The sequence below is a fragment of the Vicia villosa genome, linkage group LG7, assembly GCF_029867415.1.
Source record: "Vicia villosa cultivar HV-30 ecotype Madison, WI linkage group LG7, Vvil1.0, whole genome shotgun sequence".
Lineage (NCBI taxonomy): Eukaryota > Viridiplantae > Streptophyta > Magnoliopsida > Fabales > Fabaceae > Vicia > Vicia villosa.
The window spans coordinates 121,662,649-121,680,298 of NC_081186.1; the positions used below are offsets into that span (position 1 = coordinate 121,662,649).

At 35.7% G+C, this 17,650-nt stretch overlaps 1 protein-coding gene across 1 annotated transcript; it reads right to left on the minus strand.

Moving 5' to 3' along the window:
* Positions 1 to 16,061: 16,061 nt before the first annotated feature.
* Positions 16,062 to 17,351, minus strand: LOC131618453 (aspartic proteinase CDR1-like). Its single transcript, XM_058889673.1, has one exon. It carries the CDS (start codon positions 17,349 to 17,351, stop codon positions 16,062 to 16,064), a length of 1,290 nt encoding a protein of 429 aa, XP_058745656.1.
* Between the last annotated feature and the right edge of the window lie 299 nt (positions 17,352 to 17,650).

The window sequence follows — 17,650 nt, forward strand, 5'->3', positions numbered from 1 at the left end:
TTGTTGCTCTATTATAAAATGTGGTGATTTCGTTTTAGTTGTTTTAGCTTTTAAAGTGTACTCCCTTCATGGAAAAGAGTACAATGTGCCCAGAAAGATTGGTACAAAAGCAATGCTTAAAACTCAGGGTTTTTCTAAGTACAAAATGCCCCAAAATGACCTATAATGTTTTCAATTCTTTCATGGTCTTCCAATCACTTTTAGCCTTTGATCCTTGAATCAAACTTGTAGAGGACATCATGAATGAAATTGTACAAAAATAAGCACTAAAAAAAGTTGAATATTGAATGAGTTATGATCTTGGGAAGTTAGGAAAAATTCACTTGAATCCGCAAAATGACCTATAATGTATCTCGATCTTTGATTATTCTCCAAGCATAATCAGCTCTTGACTTGTGAAGAGTAGTTGTAGAGGATGTTAAAGAGAGTCATTTTAAAAAAGAAGCACTAAAAAATGTTTAACCATGAGCAAGTTGTGATACTTTGAACTTAGCCTTGAAAATATTGACTTTTAGGTCAAACTTCCTTGATCAAACTGGAATCTTTTAAGTTTTTCTTGTAATCCAAGATACATTGATGCACATATGAACTCTTCATGATATATTATTAATTTAAACTTGATTCAATGTGGCTAAAGATTGAGATTTCTTGATGATAAAGGCATGAAAATAAACACATGAACCTTGACTTCTTGAGAAATAAGCAACCAATCTTTAGGGAATTCTTAATCAATTTAGATTGAATGATGCTTGAAGATGATATGACCTAAGATTATAGGTCATGTCTTGATAATTTAGCCTTTGAGAATCAATGTTGATCATACTTTTGACTTTGATCATATAAAACCCTAGCTGAGGTAACTTATTTGATCTACTTGGTTCACCCTTGTCTCAACTCAATAACCTTCCAGAAACAACTAGATCTTCTACACAAGCTCAACTTAATAACCTTAACCAAGAATTTTTTCTACGTTTTTCTTGGAACCTTCAAATAAATTACCAAACGAACCCAAGATAAATACACCATAGAATAAAAAATTATAGCACATCACTAGTACAACTCAACTCTCAGATGAAACTTTTCACTCTCTTGGAACTAAGGAAACTCTAGTGAAAATTAACTTGATAAAATAGTTAGATATAGAAAGGTATGAGAGACTTTATAGTAAGAAAAGTAGTTTGCTTTGAAAAGTGGAAAACCTTTTGTCATATAGGAAAAAATCTCATTTAGATCGGCAACAATCCATGGACTTTTTATCGCTTAATTGATCAAATCCATGTCTTAATCGATTAGTTTAAGCCAAAAAAAAGGAAAGTTTGAAATTTTAAGTCACTTAATCAATTACAGGCCTCCTTAATCAAGTAGGAGGCATTACATAGTTTTTTAACCGATTAGAACAAAGGTTTAATTGATAAACCAATGTATTTTTCCTTCCTAGTTAATCAAAAAGCTTCTTAACAATGATTGGTTGTAAGAAAATTTATAAGAAAGATGAGAGGTTTGAAATAATACGTGATTGTGTGGGAGTTATATTAATACCTCAATATCTACTCTTAATTCATTTAAAATTAAATAATAAAAAACTACTCCCTTCGTCTCAAATTATTTGTCGCAATGGTCAACTTCACACATATTAAGAAATAATAATAAATGAAAGAGAGAGAATGACAACTTTACCAAATTATCCAGATTAACTATTGGAATATTTGAAATAACATTAATATTAAGTGAGAAAACAATAAATTAAGAGTATTTATTAGAGGGTACAATTGAAAGATGAAATATAAAGTTGCATTGGTAATGTAAAGTGACAAGTATTTTGGGACAATTTTTTTTTCAAATGTGACATTTATTTTGGAACAAAAGGAGTAGATAAAATGCTAGATGCAAGATCAGTCGAGCTTTAACAATTTCATAATTTCACACTTTAGTTCTTTTTTAAATGGAACTTAACTTCAGTTACTTTTGATTGATTAAACTTTTTCTAGCGCTTGCAACTGGAACTTTAACACTTGAACTTGAGTTTGCTTCTTTTATTGGATGAGAATTTTGATATTTCCTTTCATGTTAAGTTGTCATAATCAAAATATTAAAAGACAATACCTCCACAAGACATATAGTGAAGGATAGAAAAACACTTAGAAAGGGGGGGGATTGAATAAGTGTGACTTTAAATCTTGGACGATAAAAATAAATTGCACAATTATTTTTATCCTGGTTCGCTGTTAACGAAGCTACTCCAGTCCACCCCCGCAGAGATGATTTACCTCAACCTGAGGATTTAATCCACTAATCGCACGGATTACAATGGTTTTCCACTTAGTCCACGACTAAGTCTTCTAGAGTATTCTGATCACAACTTGATCACTACAGGAACAACTGCTTAGACAACTTCTAAGACTTTTCTAGAGTCTACTGATCAACCTGATCACTCTTGTTACAAACTGCTCAGCCAACTGCTAAGACTTCCTAGAGTATACTGATCACACGATCACTCTAGTTCCTTACAACTTAATGTAATTCTAAGAGTATTACAAATGCTTCTTAAAAGCGATAATCACAACTGTGATATTTCTCTTAACGTTTAAGCTTAACCTCACTAAGATATTACAACAGCAATGTAGTGAGTTGATGAAGATTCTGAGCTTTGATTGAATAGCGTTTCAGCAAGTTTATTTTCGTTCAGAGTTGTTAAGAATTGGTAACCTTGCTTCTCATCAGAACTTCATATTTATAGGCGTTGAGAAGATGACCGTTGAGTGCATTTAATGCTTTGCGTGTTCCGTACAGCATTGCATTTAATGTTATACGCTTTTGTCAACTACCTCGAGCCTTGTTCACGCTGTGTCTACTGACGTTGCCTTTAGTAGCTTTAACGTTCCTTTTGTCAGTCAGCGTAGTCTGCCACCTGTACTTCCTTCTGATCTGATGTTTGTGAATACGACGTTTGAATATCATCAGAGTCAAACAGCTTGGTGCATAGCATCTTCTGATCTTCTGACCTTGAAGTGCTTCTGTTGCGTGATACCATCTTCTGATCTTCAGTGCTTCTGATCTCATGTTCTTCTGATGCTTCCATAGACCCATGTTCTGATTCTGCTTCGACCATCTTCTGATGTCTTGCCAGACCATGTTCTGATGTTGCATGCTGAACCATTTGAGACACAACTTCTGAGCGCTGAATTATGCGTACTCTTTATATATATTTCCTGAAAGGGAAATTGCATTGGATTAGAGTACCATATTATCTTAAGCAAAATTCATATTATTGTTATCATCAAAACTAAGATAATTGATAAGAACAAATCTTGTTCTAACAATCTCCCCCTTTTTGATGATGACAAAAACATATATAAATGATATGAATTTGCGATCAGAAAGAGTAGACGGCAAAAGACAAATTACACAGCTATAGCATAAGCATATGAATATGTCTCCCCCTGAGATTAACAATCTCCCCCTGAGATAAATAATCTCCCCCTGAAATAAATACTCGAAGAACTTTAATAAAAGACTTCCCTGATTATTTCGGTAGAGACGATCATATAAGCTTCTGCCTTCAGAGAATTCATAGCTTCTGACTTCTGCTTCCATTGGACAGCTTCAGAACTTGAATTTCTTTAGATCCTTAGAACACTCACAGCTTCTAATTCCTGCTTCCATCGTGGACAGCTTCAGAACTTGAATTTCTTTGATCTTCAGAACATTCACAGCTTCTGACTTCTGCTTCCATTCAGGACAGCTTCAGAACTTGAATTTCTTTGATCTTCTGAACATTCACAGCTTCTGATTTCTGCTTCCATTCAGGACAGCTTCAGAACTTGAGTTTTCTGGATCTTTAGAACATTCGCAGCTTCTGATTTCTGCTTCCTTCGGATAGCTTCAGAGCTTTGAATTTCTACCAACATCACTTCATGCTAGATTTGTATCAGAACATTGTTGAATGTACCAGAGCATCATCTGAGCATCTCTACATCCTGAAATGTTACAGAACAAAAACTAAACGACAAAAGTCAGCATGAACGAGTTAGAACATAAAATGTATGTTTGAACACATTATATGTATCAGAGCCATATAGGCTGAAATAATGTATCAGAGCAAATAATGTATCAGAGCCATAACATTATATGTATCAGAGCAAATAGAATTTTGTCAGAACAGGATAGACAATGATATTCAAATTCTATTATCAGTGCTTCTGATTCATTCTTCTTTCTTGCTTCTGAACTCTGAAGCTTGACAGCACTCAGCTTGCTTCAGTTTCCAAGAGCTTATTCCTTTTACAGAATAACGCTTCTTATGGTTTTGCTTCTAGTGTTTGCTTCTGAAGATTCACTTCACTTCTCTGTACCTGCAAAACACTTAAACCATATAGAACTTGCAGTTCTTGTTAGTGAATGTGTGGGAGCCTCTTTACCCAGCAACTGATAGATTTAATCAAATCATTTATCATTTATCTTCTCCCCCTTTTTGTCATAACATCAAAAAGAATATTTAAAAAGATTCAGATGCAAAAAACGACAAATAAAATCACTGGAATGTAAATCAAAGAGACTTTTTCATTGATAATCAAAAAGGTTTACAAGAAATTCCTATGTTTAACAAGCAGAAGCAACAAGGAAAAGAAAACTACAAAGACCAAATCCTAGGACCCTAGCTAAGACAACGTCTGTGCCAGCATGCCATGAAGGAGTGAAACGCTTCATTGACTGCTTCTCGGGCTTTCAGGCGAGGAGTCAGGGAGACTTGGTTCTGATGCAGATCTTCCACCATCTTTACCAGAGACAGCATTCCCAGCAGGTGAAGATGAAGAGATTTCTTCAGAAGAGACTAAGGGAGAGGAAAGGTTAGATGAAGAGGAAGCTGAGTCTTGAAGGTCGAAAGATGAGGAAGAAGATGGAGATGATGGAGGGCTTTCACCAGGAGGATGAAACACTCGTCTAGAATAATTTCCAGACAACATTGCTTCGAATGGATTCACCTTGAGAGGATCATAGGTGACTTTGATCTTTTTGGGTTTGGAAGGTGATGTTTCAACAGCTTTTCTTTTGTTGTTTTGATCATTTTCATTATTTCCTGGGCTTGATGAAGAGTTCATGATGGGTTTGCAGAAAAATGAACAAGTAGGGTTTGATATGGAAGAGAGAGAGAGAGAAAGAAGAAAAAAAAAACTTTAAGAGGAAAACAGAGAGATAGGAAACCAAAAACCATTTTGAAGAGTATTTAAAAGGAAATAAAATGAAACGAATGATGACTAGCATTTAATGTTACGTGACGTGAGGCGAGATAATAAAGACAAATGATGTGACTAGCACAGTTACCTATGGTCGGTGTCCCTTCAACTGCACGCACGTTTATCCATGAATAGTAACTACAGGTTTACCATCCCGAGATAAAACGTAACAGCTGTTTTGCTTTAAAAGAGGTTCTGAATCAACTTAGACAATGAAACGTTAGTAATAACCGAATCAAAATTTCTAAAAGATTTCAATCAGAACTTCTGATTGGAAAATCACATTTCATTTCAGAAGATACTCATATATAAGAACTTCTCATCTTCTCATTCTGGGCATAGATCCATACTGATGTTCTTCAGAATGAATTTAAACCTATCTTCAGCCAGGGGTTTTGTAAAGATATCAGCCCATTGATGGTCTGTATCCACAAAGTTTAAAGAAATAACACCCTTCTGAACATAGTCCCTTATGAAATGATGTTTAATCTCAATATGTTTAGCTTTTGAATGAAGAATAGGATTCTTAGATAAACATATAGCAGAAGTATTATCACAGAATATAGGAATGTTACTCTCAAATATCTGATAATCTTCCAACTGACTTTTCATCCAGAGCATCTGTGTACTACAGCCAGCAGCAGCGACATATTCTGCTTCTGTTGTTGATAGAGCAATAGTTGCTTGCTTCTTGCTATACCAAGAGATCAAATGACTTCCAAGAAATTGGCAACTTCCTGAAGTACTTTTTCTTTCAATTCTGTCTCCAGCATAATCAGCATCACAGAATCCTACTAAGTTGTATTCTTTAGATTTTCTGTAAACTAAACCAACATTAGTAGTACCTTTCAGATACCTTAGAATTCTCTTAACAGCAGTTAAATGAGATTCTCTAGGATCTGATTGGAATCTAGAACACAAACAAACACTGAACAGAATGTCAGGTCTAGAAGCAGTCAAATATAGAAGAGATCCAATCATACCTCTGTATAACTTCTGATCTACCTTCTTACTTACCTCATCCTTACCTAGGATGCATGTTGGATGCATAGGAGTTTTGGCTTCTTTGCAGTCCAGAAGATTAAACTTCTTCAGAAGTTCCTTCACATACTTGGTTTGGTGAACATATGTTCCTTCTGATGTTTGATTTATTTGTATTCCAAGGAAATACTTGAGTTCTCCCATCATGCTCATTTCAAACTCAGCCTGCATAGACTTAGCAAACTCCTTTCCAAGTGTAGCATTAGATGTTCCAAAAATAATATCATCTACATATATTTGACAGATTAAAATATCCTTTTCAAAGGTTTTACAAAAGAGAGTAGTGTCCACTTTTCCTCTAGTGAAACCATTATCTAGAAGGAAAGAACTTAAGCGTTCATACCAAGCTCTGGGAGCTTGCTTCAATCCATATAATGATTTCTTTAGTTTAAACACATGATTCGGAGACATAGAGTCTTCAAAACCAGGAGGTTGATGGACATAAACTTCTTCATCTATATAACCATTTAAGAAGGCACTCTTAACATCCATCTGATAGAGAGTGATGTTATGTTGAGTGGCAAAAGAAATTAATAGATGAATAGACTCTAACCTGGCCACTGGTGCAAAGGTTTCTGTATAGTCAATCCCTTCTTGCTGACTATAACCCTGAGCCACCAATCTGGCTTTGTTCCTTACCACCTCACCTTTCTCACTGAGCTTGTTTCTGAAGACCCATTTTGTACCAATTATATTGAATCCATCTGGTCTAGGAACAAGATCCCAAACATCATTCCTTGTAAACTGATTCAGTTCTTCTTGCATAGCAATTATCCAGTCTGGATCTTCTAGAGCATGATCAACAGAAGTTGGCTCGATCAAGGATACAAGACCTAATTGACAGTCTGCATTGTTCTTAAGGAATGCTCTTGTTCTGATTGGATCATCCTTCTTTCCAAGAATGACATCTTCTGAATGACCAGAGATGAGTCTGGATGATCTTCTGACAGATGGTTCTTCAGAAATACTTAGATCCTCCAGAGAAGCTGATACTTGATCTTCAGATTCTTTGCTTCTGAGAAGCTCTGCTTCTGATGCGTTGCTTCTTGGCTCAACAACTTCTGATATGTCAATATCATAACCTGCAAAATTATCAACCTGCTTTGGTTTTTCAGAACCAAGCTTATCATCAAACCTGATATTGATTGATTCTTCCACAATCAATGTTTCAGTATTGTATACTCTGTAGCCTTTTGAGCGTTCAGAATATCCAAGAAGAAAACATTTTTGAGCTTTGGAATCAAACTTACCAAGACGATCTTTAGTGTTCAGAATAAAACATACACATCCAAAAGGATGGAAATATGAAATGTTGGGCCTTTTATTCTTCCACAATTCATAGGGAGTCTTATTTAGAATAGGTCTGATAGAGATTCTATTCTGAATATAGCATGCAGTGTTTATTGCTTCTGCCCAGAAATGCTTAGCCATATTGGTTTCATTGATCATGGTTCTGGCCATTTCTTGCAGAGTCCTATTCTTTCGTTCTACAACCCCATTTTGCTGTGGAGTTCTAGGACAAGAGAAATCATGGGCAATACCATTTTCTTTGAAGAACTCTTCAAAGAATCTGTTCTCAAATTCACCACCATGATCACTTCTGACCTTTATGATTTTACACTCTTTTTCAGATTGAATCTGAATGCAGAAATCAAAGAACACTGAATGAATCTCATCCTTGTGTTTCAAGAATTTTACCCACGTCCAGCGACTATAATCATCTACGATGACTAATCCATATTTCTTTCCTCTGACAGATGCTGTTTTGACTGGTCCAAACAGATCAATGTGCAAGAGTTCTAATGGCCTTGAGGTAGAAACAACATTCTTAGACTTGAATGCAGGTTTGGAGAACTTGCCCTTCTGACATGCTTCACAAAGAGCATCTGATTTGAATTTCAGATTAGGGAGTCCTCTGACAAGATTCAGTTTGTTAATCTGAGAGATCTTTCTCAAACTAGCATGACCTAATCTCCTGTGCCAGACCCACTGCTCTTCAGAAACAGACATAAGACAAGTCACCTTCTGACTCATAAGATCTTGCAGATCTGTCTTATAAATGTTGTTCTTCCTCTTGCCTGTAAATAGGATTGAGCCATCCTTCTGATTTACAGCCTTGCAAGACTTTTGATTGAAGATTATATCATAACCATTGTCACTTAATTGACTGATAGATAAGAGGTTATGAGTTAATCCTTCTACAAGAAGTACATTAGAAATGGAAGGAGAGTTACCAGACTTTATAGTTCCAGAGCCAATTATCTTGCCCTTCTGATCTCCTCCAAACTTGACTTCTCCTCCAGACTTAAGCACCAGGTCTTGGAACATAGACCTTCTTCCTGTCATGTGTCGTGAGCATCCAGAGTCCAGGTACCATGACATGTTGTGCTTTGTCCTTCTTGCAGCCAAGGATATCTGCAATAGGAATAATCTTATCCTTAGGTACCCACATTTTCTTGGGTCCTTTCTTGTTAGATTTTCTCAAGTTCTGATTGAACTTGGGTTTGACATTATAAGCAATAGGAGGAACAGCATGATAATTTTTAATATGAGTTTCATGATATTTCCTAGGTTGTGTGACATGCTTCTTGGTGTGTGTTATGTGAAAACTTTGTGCATGTGAAGTGTGCCTAATATCATGAGAGTGGCCATACTTGAACTGATCATACAATGGCTTGTATGTGAGTTTCATTTCATCAACAGGTTCAAGTTTGTATGGGGTTTCACCCTCATAACCAATGCCAACTCTTTTGTTTCCAGATACGGCATATATCATAGAAGCTAGCTGACTTCTGCCAATACTTCTAGATAAGAACTTCCTGAAACTTAAATCATATTCTTTCAGAATATGGTTTAGACTAGGAGTGGATTTTTCTGAATTAGAAGGAGATCCAACATCATTGGATAATTTTAAAAGTTTATCTTTCAATTCAGAATTTTCCAATTCAAGCCTCTTTGTTTCAAATTCAAATAGCTTTTTCAGCTTTTTGTATTTAATACAAATCTGAGACTTGGATTCCAGAAGTTCAGTTAATCCGGAAACTAACTCATCTCTAGTAAGTTCAGAAAATACCTCTTCAGAATCTGATTCTGATGTAGATTCTGATCCGTCATCTTCTGTCGCCATCAGCGCACAGTTGGCCTGCTCATCTTCTGAATCATCTTCTGACTCATCCCAGGTTGCCATAAGACCTTTCTTCTTATGAAACTTCTTCTTGGGATTCTCCTTCTGAAGATTTGGACATTCATTCCTGAAGTGTCCTGGTTCCTTGCATTCATAGCACATGACCTTCTTCTTGTCAGATCTTCTGTCATCAGAAGATTCTCCATGTTCAAATCTCTTTGAACTTCTGAAGCCTCTGAACTTCCTTTGCTTGCTCTTCCAGAGTTGATTTACCCTTCTGGAAATCATGGACAGTTCATCTTCTTCTTCAGATTCTGATTCTTCAGGATCTTCTTCTTTGGCCTGAAAAGCGTTAGTGCATTTCTTGATATTAGATTTTAATGCAATAGATTTACCTTTCTTTTGAGGCTCATTTGCATCCAGCTCAATTTCATGACTTCTCAAGGCACTGATGAGCTCTTCCAGAGAAACTTCATTCAGATTCTTTGCAATCTTGAATGCAGTCACCATAGGACCCCATCTTCTGGGTAAGCTTCTGATGATCTTCTTTACATGATCAGCCTTGGTGTATCCTTTTTCAAGAACTCTCAATCCAGCAGTCAGAGTTTGAAATCTCGAAAACATCTTTTCAATGTCTTCATCATCCTCCATCTTGAAGGCTTCATACTTCTGGATTAAGGCAAGAGCTTTTGTCTCCTTGACTTGAGCATTTCCTTCATGAGTCATTTTCAAGGACTCATATATATCATAGGCTGTTTCCCTGTTTGATATTTTCTCATACTCAACATGAGAAATAGCATTCAGCAAAACAGTTCTGCATTTATGATGATTCCTGAAATGCTTCTTTTGATCATCATTCATTTCTTGCCTTGTCAGCTTTACGCCACTGGCATTTACTGGATGTTTATAACCATCCATCAGAAGATCCCATAGATCACCATCTAGACCAAGAAAGTAACTTTCCAGTTTATCTTTCCAGTATTCAAAGTTTTCACCCTCAAATACCGGCGGTCTTGTATAACCATTGTTACCGTTGTATTGCTCAGCAGAGCCAGATGTAGATGCAGGTGGATTTGTCGGAGTTTCACCAGCCATCTTTTAAATGAAGCGTTTTTCTCTTCCTGAATCTTTTCTAAACACGGTTAAGTGCTTGCACCTTAGAACCGGCGCTCTGATGCCAATTGAAGGATAGAAAAACACTTAGAAAGGGGGGGGGATTGAATAAGTGTGACTTTAAATCTTGGACGATAAAAATAAATTGCACAATTATTTTTATCCTGGTTCGCTGTTAACGAAGCTACTCCAGTCCACCCCCGCAGAGATGATTTACCTCAACCTGAGGATTTAATCCACTAATCGCACGGATTACAATGGTTTTCCACTTAGTCCACGACTAAGTCTTCTAGAGTATTCTGATCACAACTTGATCACTCCAGGAACAACTGCTTAGACAACTTCTAAGACTTTTCTAGAGTCTACTGATCAACCTGATCACTCTAGTTACAAACTGCTCAGCCAACTGCTAAGACTTCCTAGAGTATACTGATCACACGATCACTATAGTTCCTTACAACTTAATGTAATTCTAAGAGTATTACAAATGCTTCTTAAAAGCGATAATCACAACTGTGATATTTCTCTTAACGTTTAAGCTTAACCTCACTAAGATATTACAACAGCAATGTAGTGAGTTGATGAAGATTCTGAGCTTTGATTGAATAGCGTTTCAGCAAGTTTATTTTCGTTCAGAGTTGTTAAGAATTGGTAACCTTGCTTCTCATCAGAACTTCATATTTATAGGCGTTGAGAAGATGACCGTTGAGTGCATTTAATGCTTTGCGTGTTCCGTACAGCATTGCATTTAATGTTATACGCTTTTGTCAACTACCTCGAGCCTTGTTCACGCTGTGTCTACTGACGTTGCCTTTAGTAGCTTTAACGTTCCTTTTGTCAGTCAGCGTAGTCTGCCACCTGTACTTCCTTCTGATCTGATGTTTGTGAATACGACGTTTGAATATCATCAGAGTCAAACAGCTTGGTGCATAGCATCTTCTGATCTTCTGACCTTGAAGTGCTTCTGTTGCGTGATACCATCTTCTGATCTTCAGTGCTTCTGATCTCATGTTCTTCTGATGCTTCCATAGACCCATGTTCTGATTCTGCTTCGACCATCTTCTGATGTCTTGCCAGACCATGTTCTGATGTTGCATGCTGAACCATTTGAGACACAACTTCTGAGCGCTGAATTATGCGTACTCTTTATATATATTTCCTGAAAGGGAAATTGCATTGGATTAGAGTACCATATTATCTTAAGCAAAATTCATATTATTGTTATCATCAAAACTAAGATAATTGATAAGAACAAATCTTGTTCTAACATATAGAACCACACATGTTGGGTGAAAATCCCAATCTTAAGACAATATGAGAGTCTTTAACTATCCCCTTTATAAGAGTATTCTTCTGATGAGCAAATAGAAGAAAAAATATAGATAAAGCAAGGTAACCACCCTTCCTACAAGGGGTTCCCACCTTAGGCCCACTTACGCGCATCAGAAGAAGAAGGAAATGAAGTAGGGGGCGCCCATCTCTCCTACAAGGCCCCCCTCGCCCCCTAAATGCCACGTCACCACCAGTTAGATTAAAGGGACGTCTGTCCCTCGTGCTTGTGGACCCCGCCACAAGCGTAATCTTATTTCCTGATTTTCAGGTTTTTCTCACTCAACAACGGAAGTTCCACATGTTCAAAGCCACGATTACTCTCCAAAATTTCCGCAAGAACTATTCTTCAGCTATTCTTTAGGAAACCAATTCCCACTTCCCCTAGATCTCCTCATACGAACCTCACATTTTAAAAAGGGGCTGATTCATCAATTTTAGGTTTGGCAGTTTTTACCCAGTTTTTGTAATGCAGTTCAGAGCATCTTATTTTCTTCTGCAATTTCCAGTTCCCTTTGTTCTTTCCAATTTTACCATTTTTGCATTTGATTTCTACACCGGAAATCAAGTGCCTTTTAGCCTTATTTTTAGACTTTCAAAATTAGTCTAGGTTTTTACTGTTCCGCAAATTTCCCTTTTCTCTGTAATTGGTTTGTATTCCGAGAGACAAAGAAGCAAAAACCTACCGGTCTATGGAGGATTTGCATCTTATACTCAAAGTATATTTCAAGCTTCAATTTTATTTCCAGGTTTAAATTTTTTTAATGCTTTGAAATTTTAATTTTATATCTGAAAATATGTCTGAAATTTCGTCTGCTATTAATTGCTTTGAATCTGTTATAAATACCATGTCTGGCTAAGTTTATTAACCCCGGAATGTAACATTAAACTGAAGGGATTTGGTAACGAATTGACATAATTTATTTGACAATCAATTCCTTTTCCTGGTTCGATTCTTGTTATTAATATTAAAATTATTTTATTACGAGAGTAAAAGACAGTATAGAGGTTAAAATTAATAAGAACGAGAGTTTGAGATTTTAACTGGACAGTGAGAATGAAACATTAATTTTGAATACAGCGAGAGTGCTTTAAAATTAATTGAACTTTATCTTTTTTTAAAAATTATTTTTTGGAGTTTTAAATTACACAGCAAGAGCGATCATCTAGGTCCAATTATATAGTCGAAATCAATTAACACGAGAGTGTGATATAAAGATTTTAAACCGATAATTTTCACGGAAAGAAGTTTTGTGACATTAGAAACAAGTGCCAATAAATTACCGAACCCCTGAAGTTAGATAAATTACATACCGGTGTTTGCTTATAATCAATTTTTAGACTTATTTAATTACTTCGCTCCCATTTGTTCGCCAACCGAATATTATTAGCCTTAGATTTACACCGTAACATTATAAAACGGTAGATTGATTTTTTGTCCTTTGGGTTCGATAATCTTTAAAGCTACGTGATATGACTATACACTTGCAGTCATGAATCTATAGACATACTAAGTCGCGATCATTGACCAAGATTTCTTGTAAGGAAAACCGTGGGAGCAATAAGGGTGGCTGTTTTGGAATTTCTTAAAGTTCTTCATGTTTTTTGTTTATTTGTGTCACTATTGTGTCTTCTGATATATTGAGGTGGACGTGTGTTCTCACTCTTGAAGCTTTTAAGCAATAGAGTTGAGTGATGTACTTGATCAAAGCTTTTAAGCAAGATCAAGTATTATTCTTTGCTAGGGTTCTTAACTAAGTATTTTGTATATTGGGAAGTGTAATATTTCTATTTGGGTTCTCTTGGTCACGGGGTGTGTGACTGTTTTATCACCATGGTGATTGGAAGTGGGATGGCGATTTCTCAGGTCTAGATATCGACTTCTAGGAAGAAGTAGCACTGGGTAATGATTAGACAAGAAGTTGTAAACATAGGGTTTAGCTTTAAACTAATACTGTTGATAGTGGACTTCCTTCATGGCTTGTTAGCCCCCAGATTAGGTGTTGTTTGCACTGAACTAGGTTAACAATTCTTGTATTATTTATCATTCTGTCATTTAATTTCATTCTGTCATCTATCTTGATATTGTGTGTTGTTAGGACATCTGTCTTGACATCTATTGTAAGTGCTAGAATTTCAGATTCCTTATTATAATTCTAGTCCATGGACACATATTTTGTCTTCTAAATACATGGACCAAGTTGTTTCTTCTTTTAAAGGGTTAATATTTCTACTCTCCAATCTTCTTATACCCATTGGAGAAGGGCCTCTCTTCTAGGATCTAAAGTTGATGCATTCTCTAATATGTTTGTAGAAAGTCTAAGACGAGAGGTGAGGATTGGTATGCTTACCTCTTTTTAGGATGATTTGTGGATTGGGTCAATTCCCCTTAGAGTCAATTTCACAAAGTTTATCTTATCTCCAACCAACAAGACGGGAAGGTGTGTGACGTTGGTTTCTGGGTGGAGGTATATATGGTTTGGGTTTTTTAATGGATGATGTATATTTTTTTGGTCTATAAGGAGAAGTTGGTTGATGATCTATTGTTGAATATTGAGGGATTTACTCCCTATTTGAAGAGAGAGAGAGAGAGAGAGAGAGAGAGAGAGAGAGAGAGAGAGAGAGAGAGAGAGAGAGAGATAGAGAGATAGAGAGATAGAGAGGTAGAGAGAGAATATTGGCATTGTGCCTAGGGAAAGATTATGTCTATTCTATTGCATCAACTTATATGACCCTCATTGAGGTGAACCTCGGTTGAAATTCTTGTGCATATATTTTAGAGCAGATCCTTGCCTTAATTTAGTTTAGTTCTTCCCCTTCTAAAATGATGATGTTCTCTTGGAAACTCTTCTATGATAAATATTTACTAGATAGAATATGTTTAAGCCTATGGTAATTCTTAAGACTGATGGCCTTTCCTGTGGGTTGTGTAGTGATTCGTTTAAGTTTGTCTCTCAATTATTTGTCACATGTAATGTGGTTGCAAATCGGTGGTATAGAATTTTCAGGTAGATTGGTTTGTATGATACCTTATCAAGGGATTTTACGCTACTTTATTATATGTTTATTTCTTTAGGCAGATTTACTATGGTTAGAGGTGATCTCACCATGATTTAGCATTATATGTAAATCTCAGAATGACAATATATTTACAGGTACTTAGACAAATGAGGAGATTTTTAATATAAGATCATCTTCTTGTTAGGTGATGGGTTTACTCTTGTATGTTTTCTAGCTAGCTTAAGAACCATATTCTTTGCTTTAGTTAATAAGGGTCTAAATTTTTTTGGCCTAGTTCCTAAGAAGTTGTGCTTTTGTGTTTCCTTTAGAAGATGATGTTTTACTAATTATGGTTCTTAGTGTCGTGGACTAGCTTTTTTTTTGTTATTTGTTTTTCTGATCTTCCTTCTCTTTGTTTGTGTGGAAGTTTATCTACATACATATTATACTTGTTTAAGTGTCTTTGTATTTTTGTGTGGAACCATAAATGGAGAGGATTGCGGAGATTGTAGTTGAGTGAGGTTTCCTGAGCACTATGACGATGCAGCACCGTAGATCGAATGTCGCGATCATGATGCTTCTTGAACCAAAGACATTGATCTTGAATAGGTGTTGTTACTCTCTGATGCGACAGATCAAAGAGAGGGTATTTATAGATTGTGTAAGTGAGGTTTAGTTTAATATTCAAGAAAGTGGTAGTGAGAGTAAGGATTACTCAAACCCAGTCAAAGTGGGTTTTCCCCGTCAACTTTGGGGCGGGTTCGGGTGGGTACATGTGGGTACGAGTTTTGTTGCCATGCCTACCTGAAAACCCTTTGTGAAGGTATTTATACCTCAGATCTGATGGAGCAGGTTGGATAAATGGACCATACGTTATTGGGCCTTTAGTCGGCATGAAGCAGTGGGTCCTTGACCTTTGGTCGACACGAAACACACACACCGTTATATATATATAATTTTTATTTTTAAAAAATTTAATATTGTATTAGCATGTTATATCTAATAGAGAGTTGGTAAAAAGTATTTGGTTCTTATAAGGTAATTTTTTTTTACTTTAATATAACTTGCTAGAAGGATTTTATTTAGTTTGTATTTTTATTTCCAAAATAAATTATCAATGGAATGTGAATTAAATTTATTATAAGAGAAGGAGAAACAAAAAATAAAGTTTTATTGTTGTGCATTTAAGGATTAACTTATAAATAAAGTATAACATTTTTTTACAATTTAGTACAATTACTAGGTTTAAATGATACAATATTTCGTTGAAGGTCATAACCAACCAATAAATTTTGTTGAGCCAAGTTTCCAAAGACCCCAATACCATCTTGAGATGGGGCAAAAGCCAAACAAACAACCCCATTAGCAACTGGAATAAAAGTGCTAGTAGAATTCAACCAAACACCTGCACCCTTAAAATGTGCCGTAATTTTAGGAAACACATATTTATTTGATTTATCAGAATAACAAAGGCTCAAAATTTTATTCGGATCCTTCACACGATTCAATTTAACCAGTGCTACTAAAGTTGATTCCACGTTTTTATAAATATCGGATGGTAAAGTTGTCAATGTCGTGCCTGAATCAATAATGAAGTTCCCTTCAACTTGTGGTTTAGAAAATCCTATTATTTTGTTTCCAACACTGAATGCGTTAAGACTTACAAAGTAAAAAATTGGTGGAGATTTCTTCACTAAAGTAGTTGAGACAACCCCTGGACCAGAAACCACAGCCGCATTTCCAAAATTAAGTTTGCTCGTTGAATTAGACATTGATGGCCCCAAACAATAAGAGAATTTTCCACCAATTGATGAAGTCAATTGTGTTAAAAGAGATATAGGTCCACCTCCAATCCCAACTACACCAGAGTTCCTACCTTGAAAAGACATCGTATTATTATGTCCACATCCTATCACGAAATTAGGAAATGAAAAAGAAGAGCCAGTGGTGGAATTCAATGTAAGAGTCTCTACACCAATATTTCCTTTTGATACTGTTCCATCAACATAATTAATAGTATATTCACAATAATTGTATTTACTACAAGAACTAAAATCCACAGATGTACATTGCTTAGATGAACAAAGAAGGTCTTTATAACTTGAAGACTTTGAAGGATCAAAGATATTAGTGGTTTGTTTGTAACATTGTTTACAAGGTTGACATTGAAACCAAACTATGTCACTACCTGTATCAACAATACCATATAGCTTAATTGGCGGTGTACCGACAAAATAGATCATGAGATACTCACCTTTATCAGGGATTACAGTAGTTCTAGGATAATTGGTGAGGGAATCTTTGTAGAAAACTTTGACATGATTGATGGAACGTTTCATGGCATTGGCAATACGTTGGTAGTTGTTTTCTGAAGGTTGGTAAAATGGTGATTTTGGAGAGTCACGATGAATGAGTTCAACACTAATACCATTATTTGGTGTATTGGAAAGAGAACTAATCAAACAAGAAAGTGAAAATAAAATAAAGGTAAGAAAAGACCATGAACTCATTATCATAATGGGAGAGATATATGTAGAGGTTTGAATTTTAAAATTTTGTTATAACTTAGTATGTTCTTGTTGCCCTATTTTAAAATGTGGTGATTTCGTTTTAGTTGTTTCAGCTTTTACAAATTCTGATGTTGCTCCTTGAAAGATTAGGAATAGATGAGATCACTGTTTGTTCAATATTACAATTTTAATTTTTTGTGTGGCTATATACATTTATAGGGAAAAGATTCATTATATGCACATAAGTTGGCTAACCTAGGATTAATTAAGAGCCTCTAATTTTTCATGGTGGTTTGATG

Coding starts and splice junctions, on each gene's coding strand:
- LOC131618453 (XM_058889673.1), bottom strand. CDS start 17,351: ATGAGTTCATGGTCTTTTCTTACCTTTATTTTATTTTCACTTTCTTGT.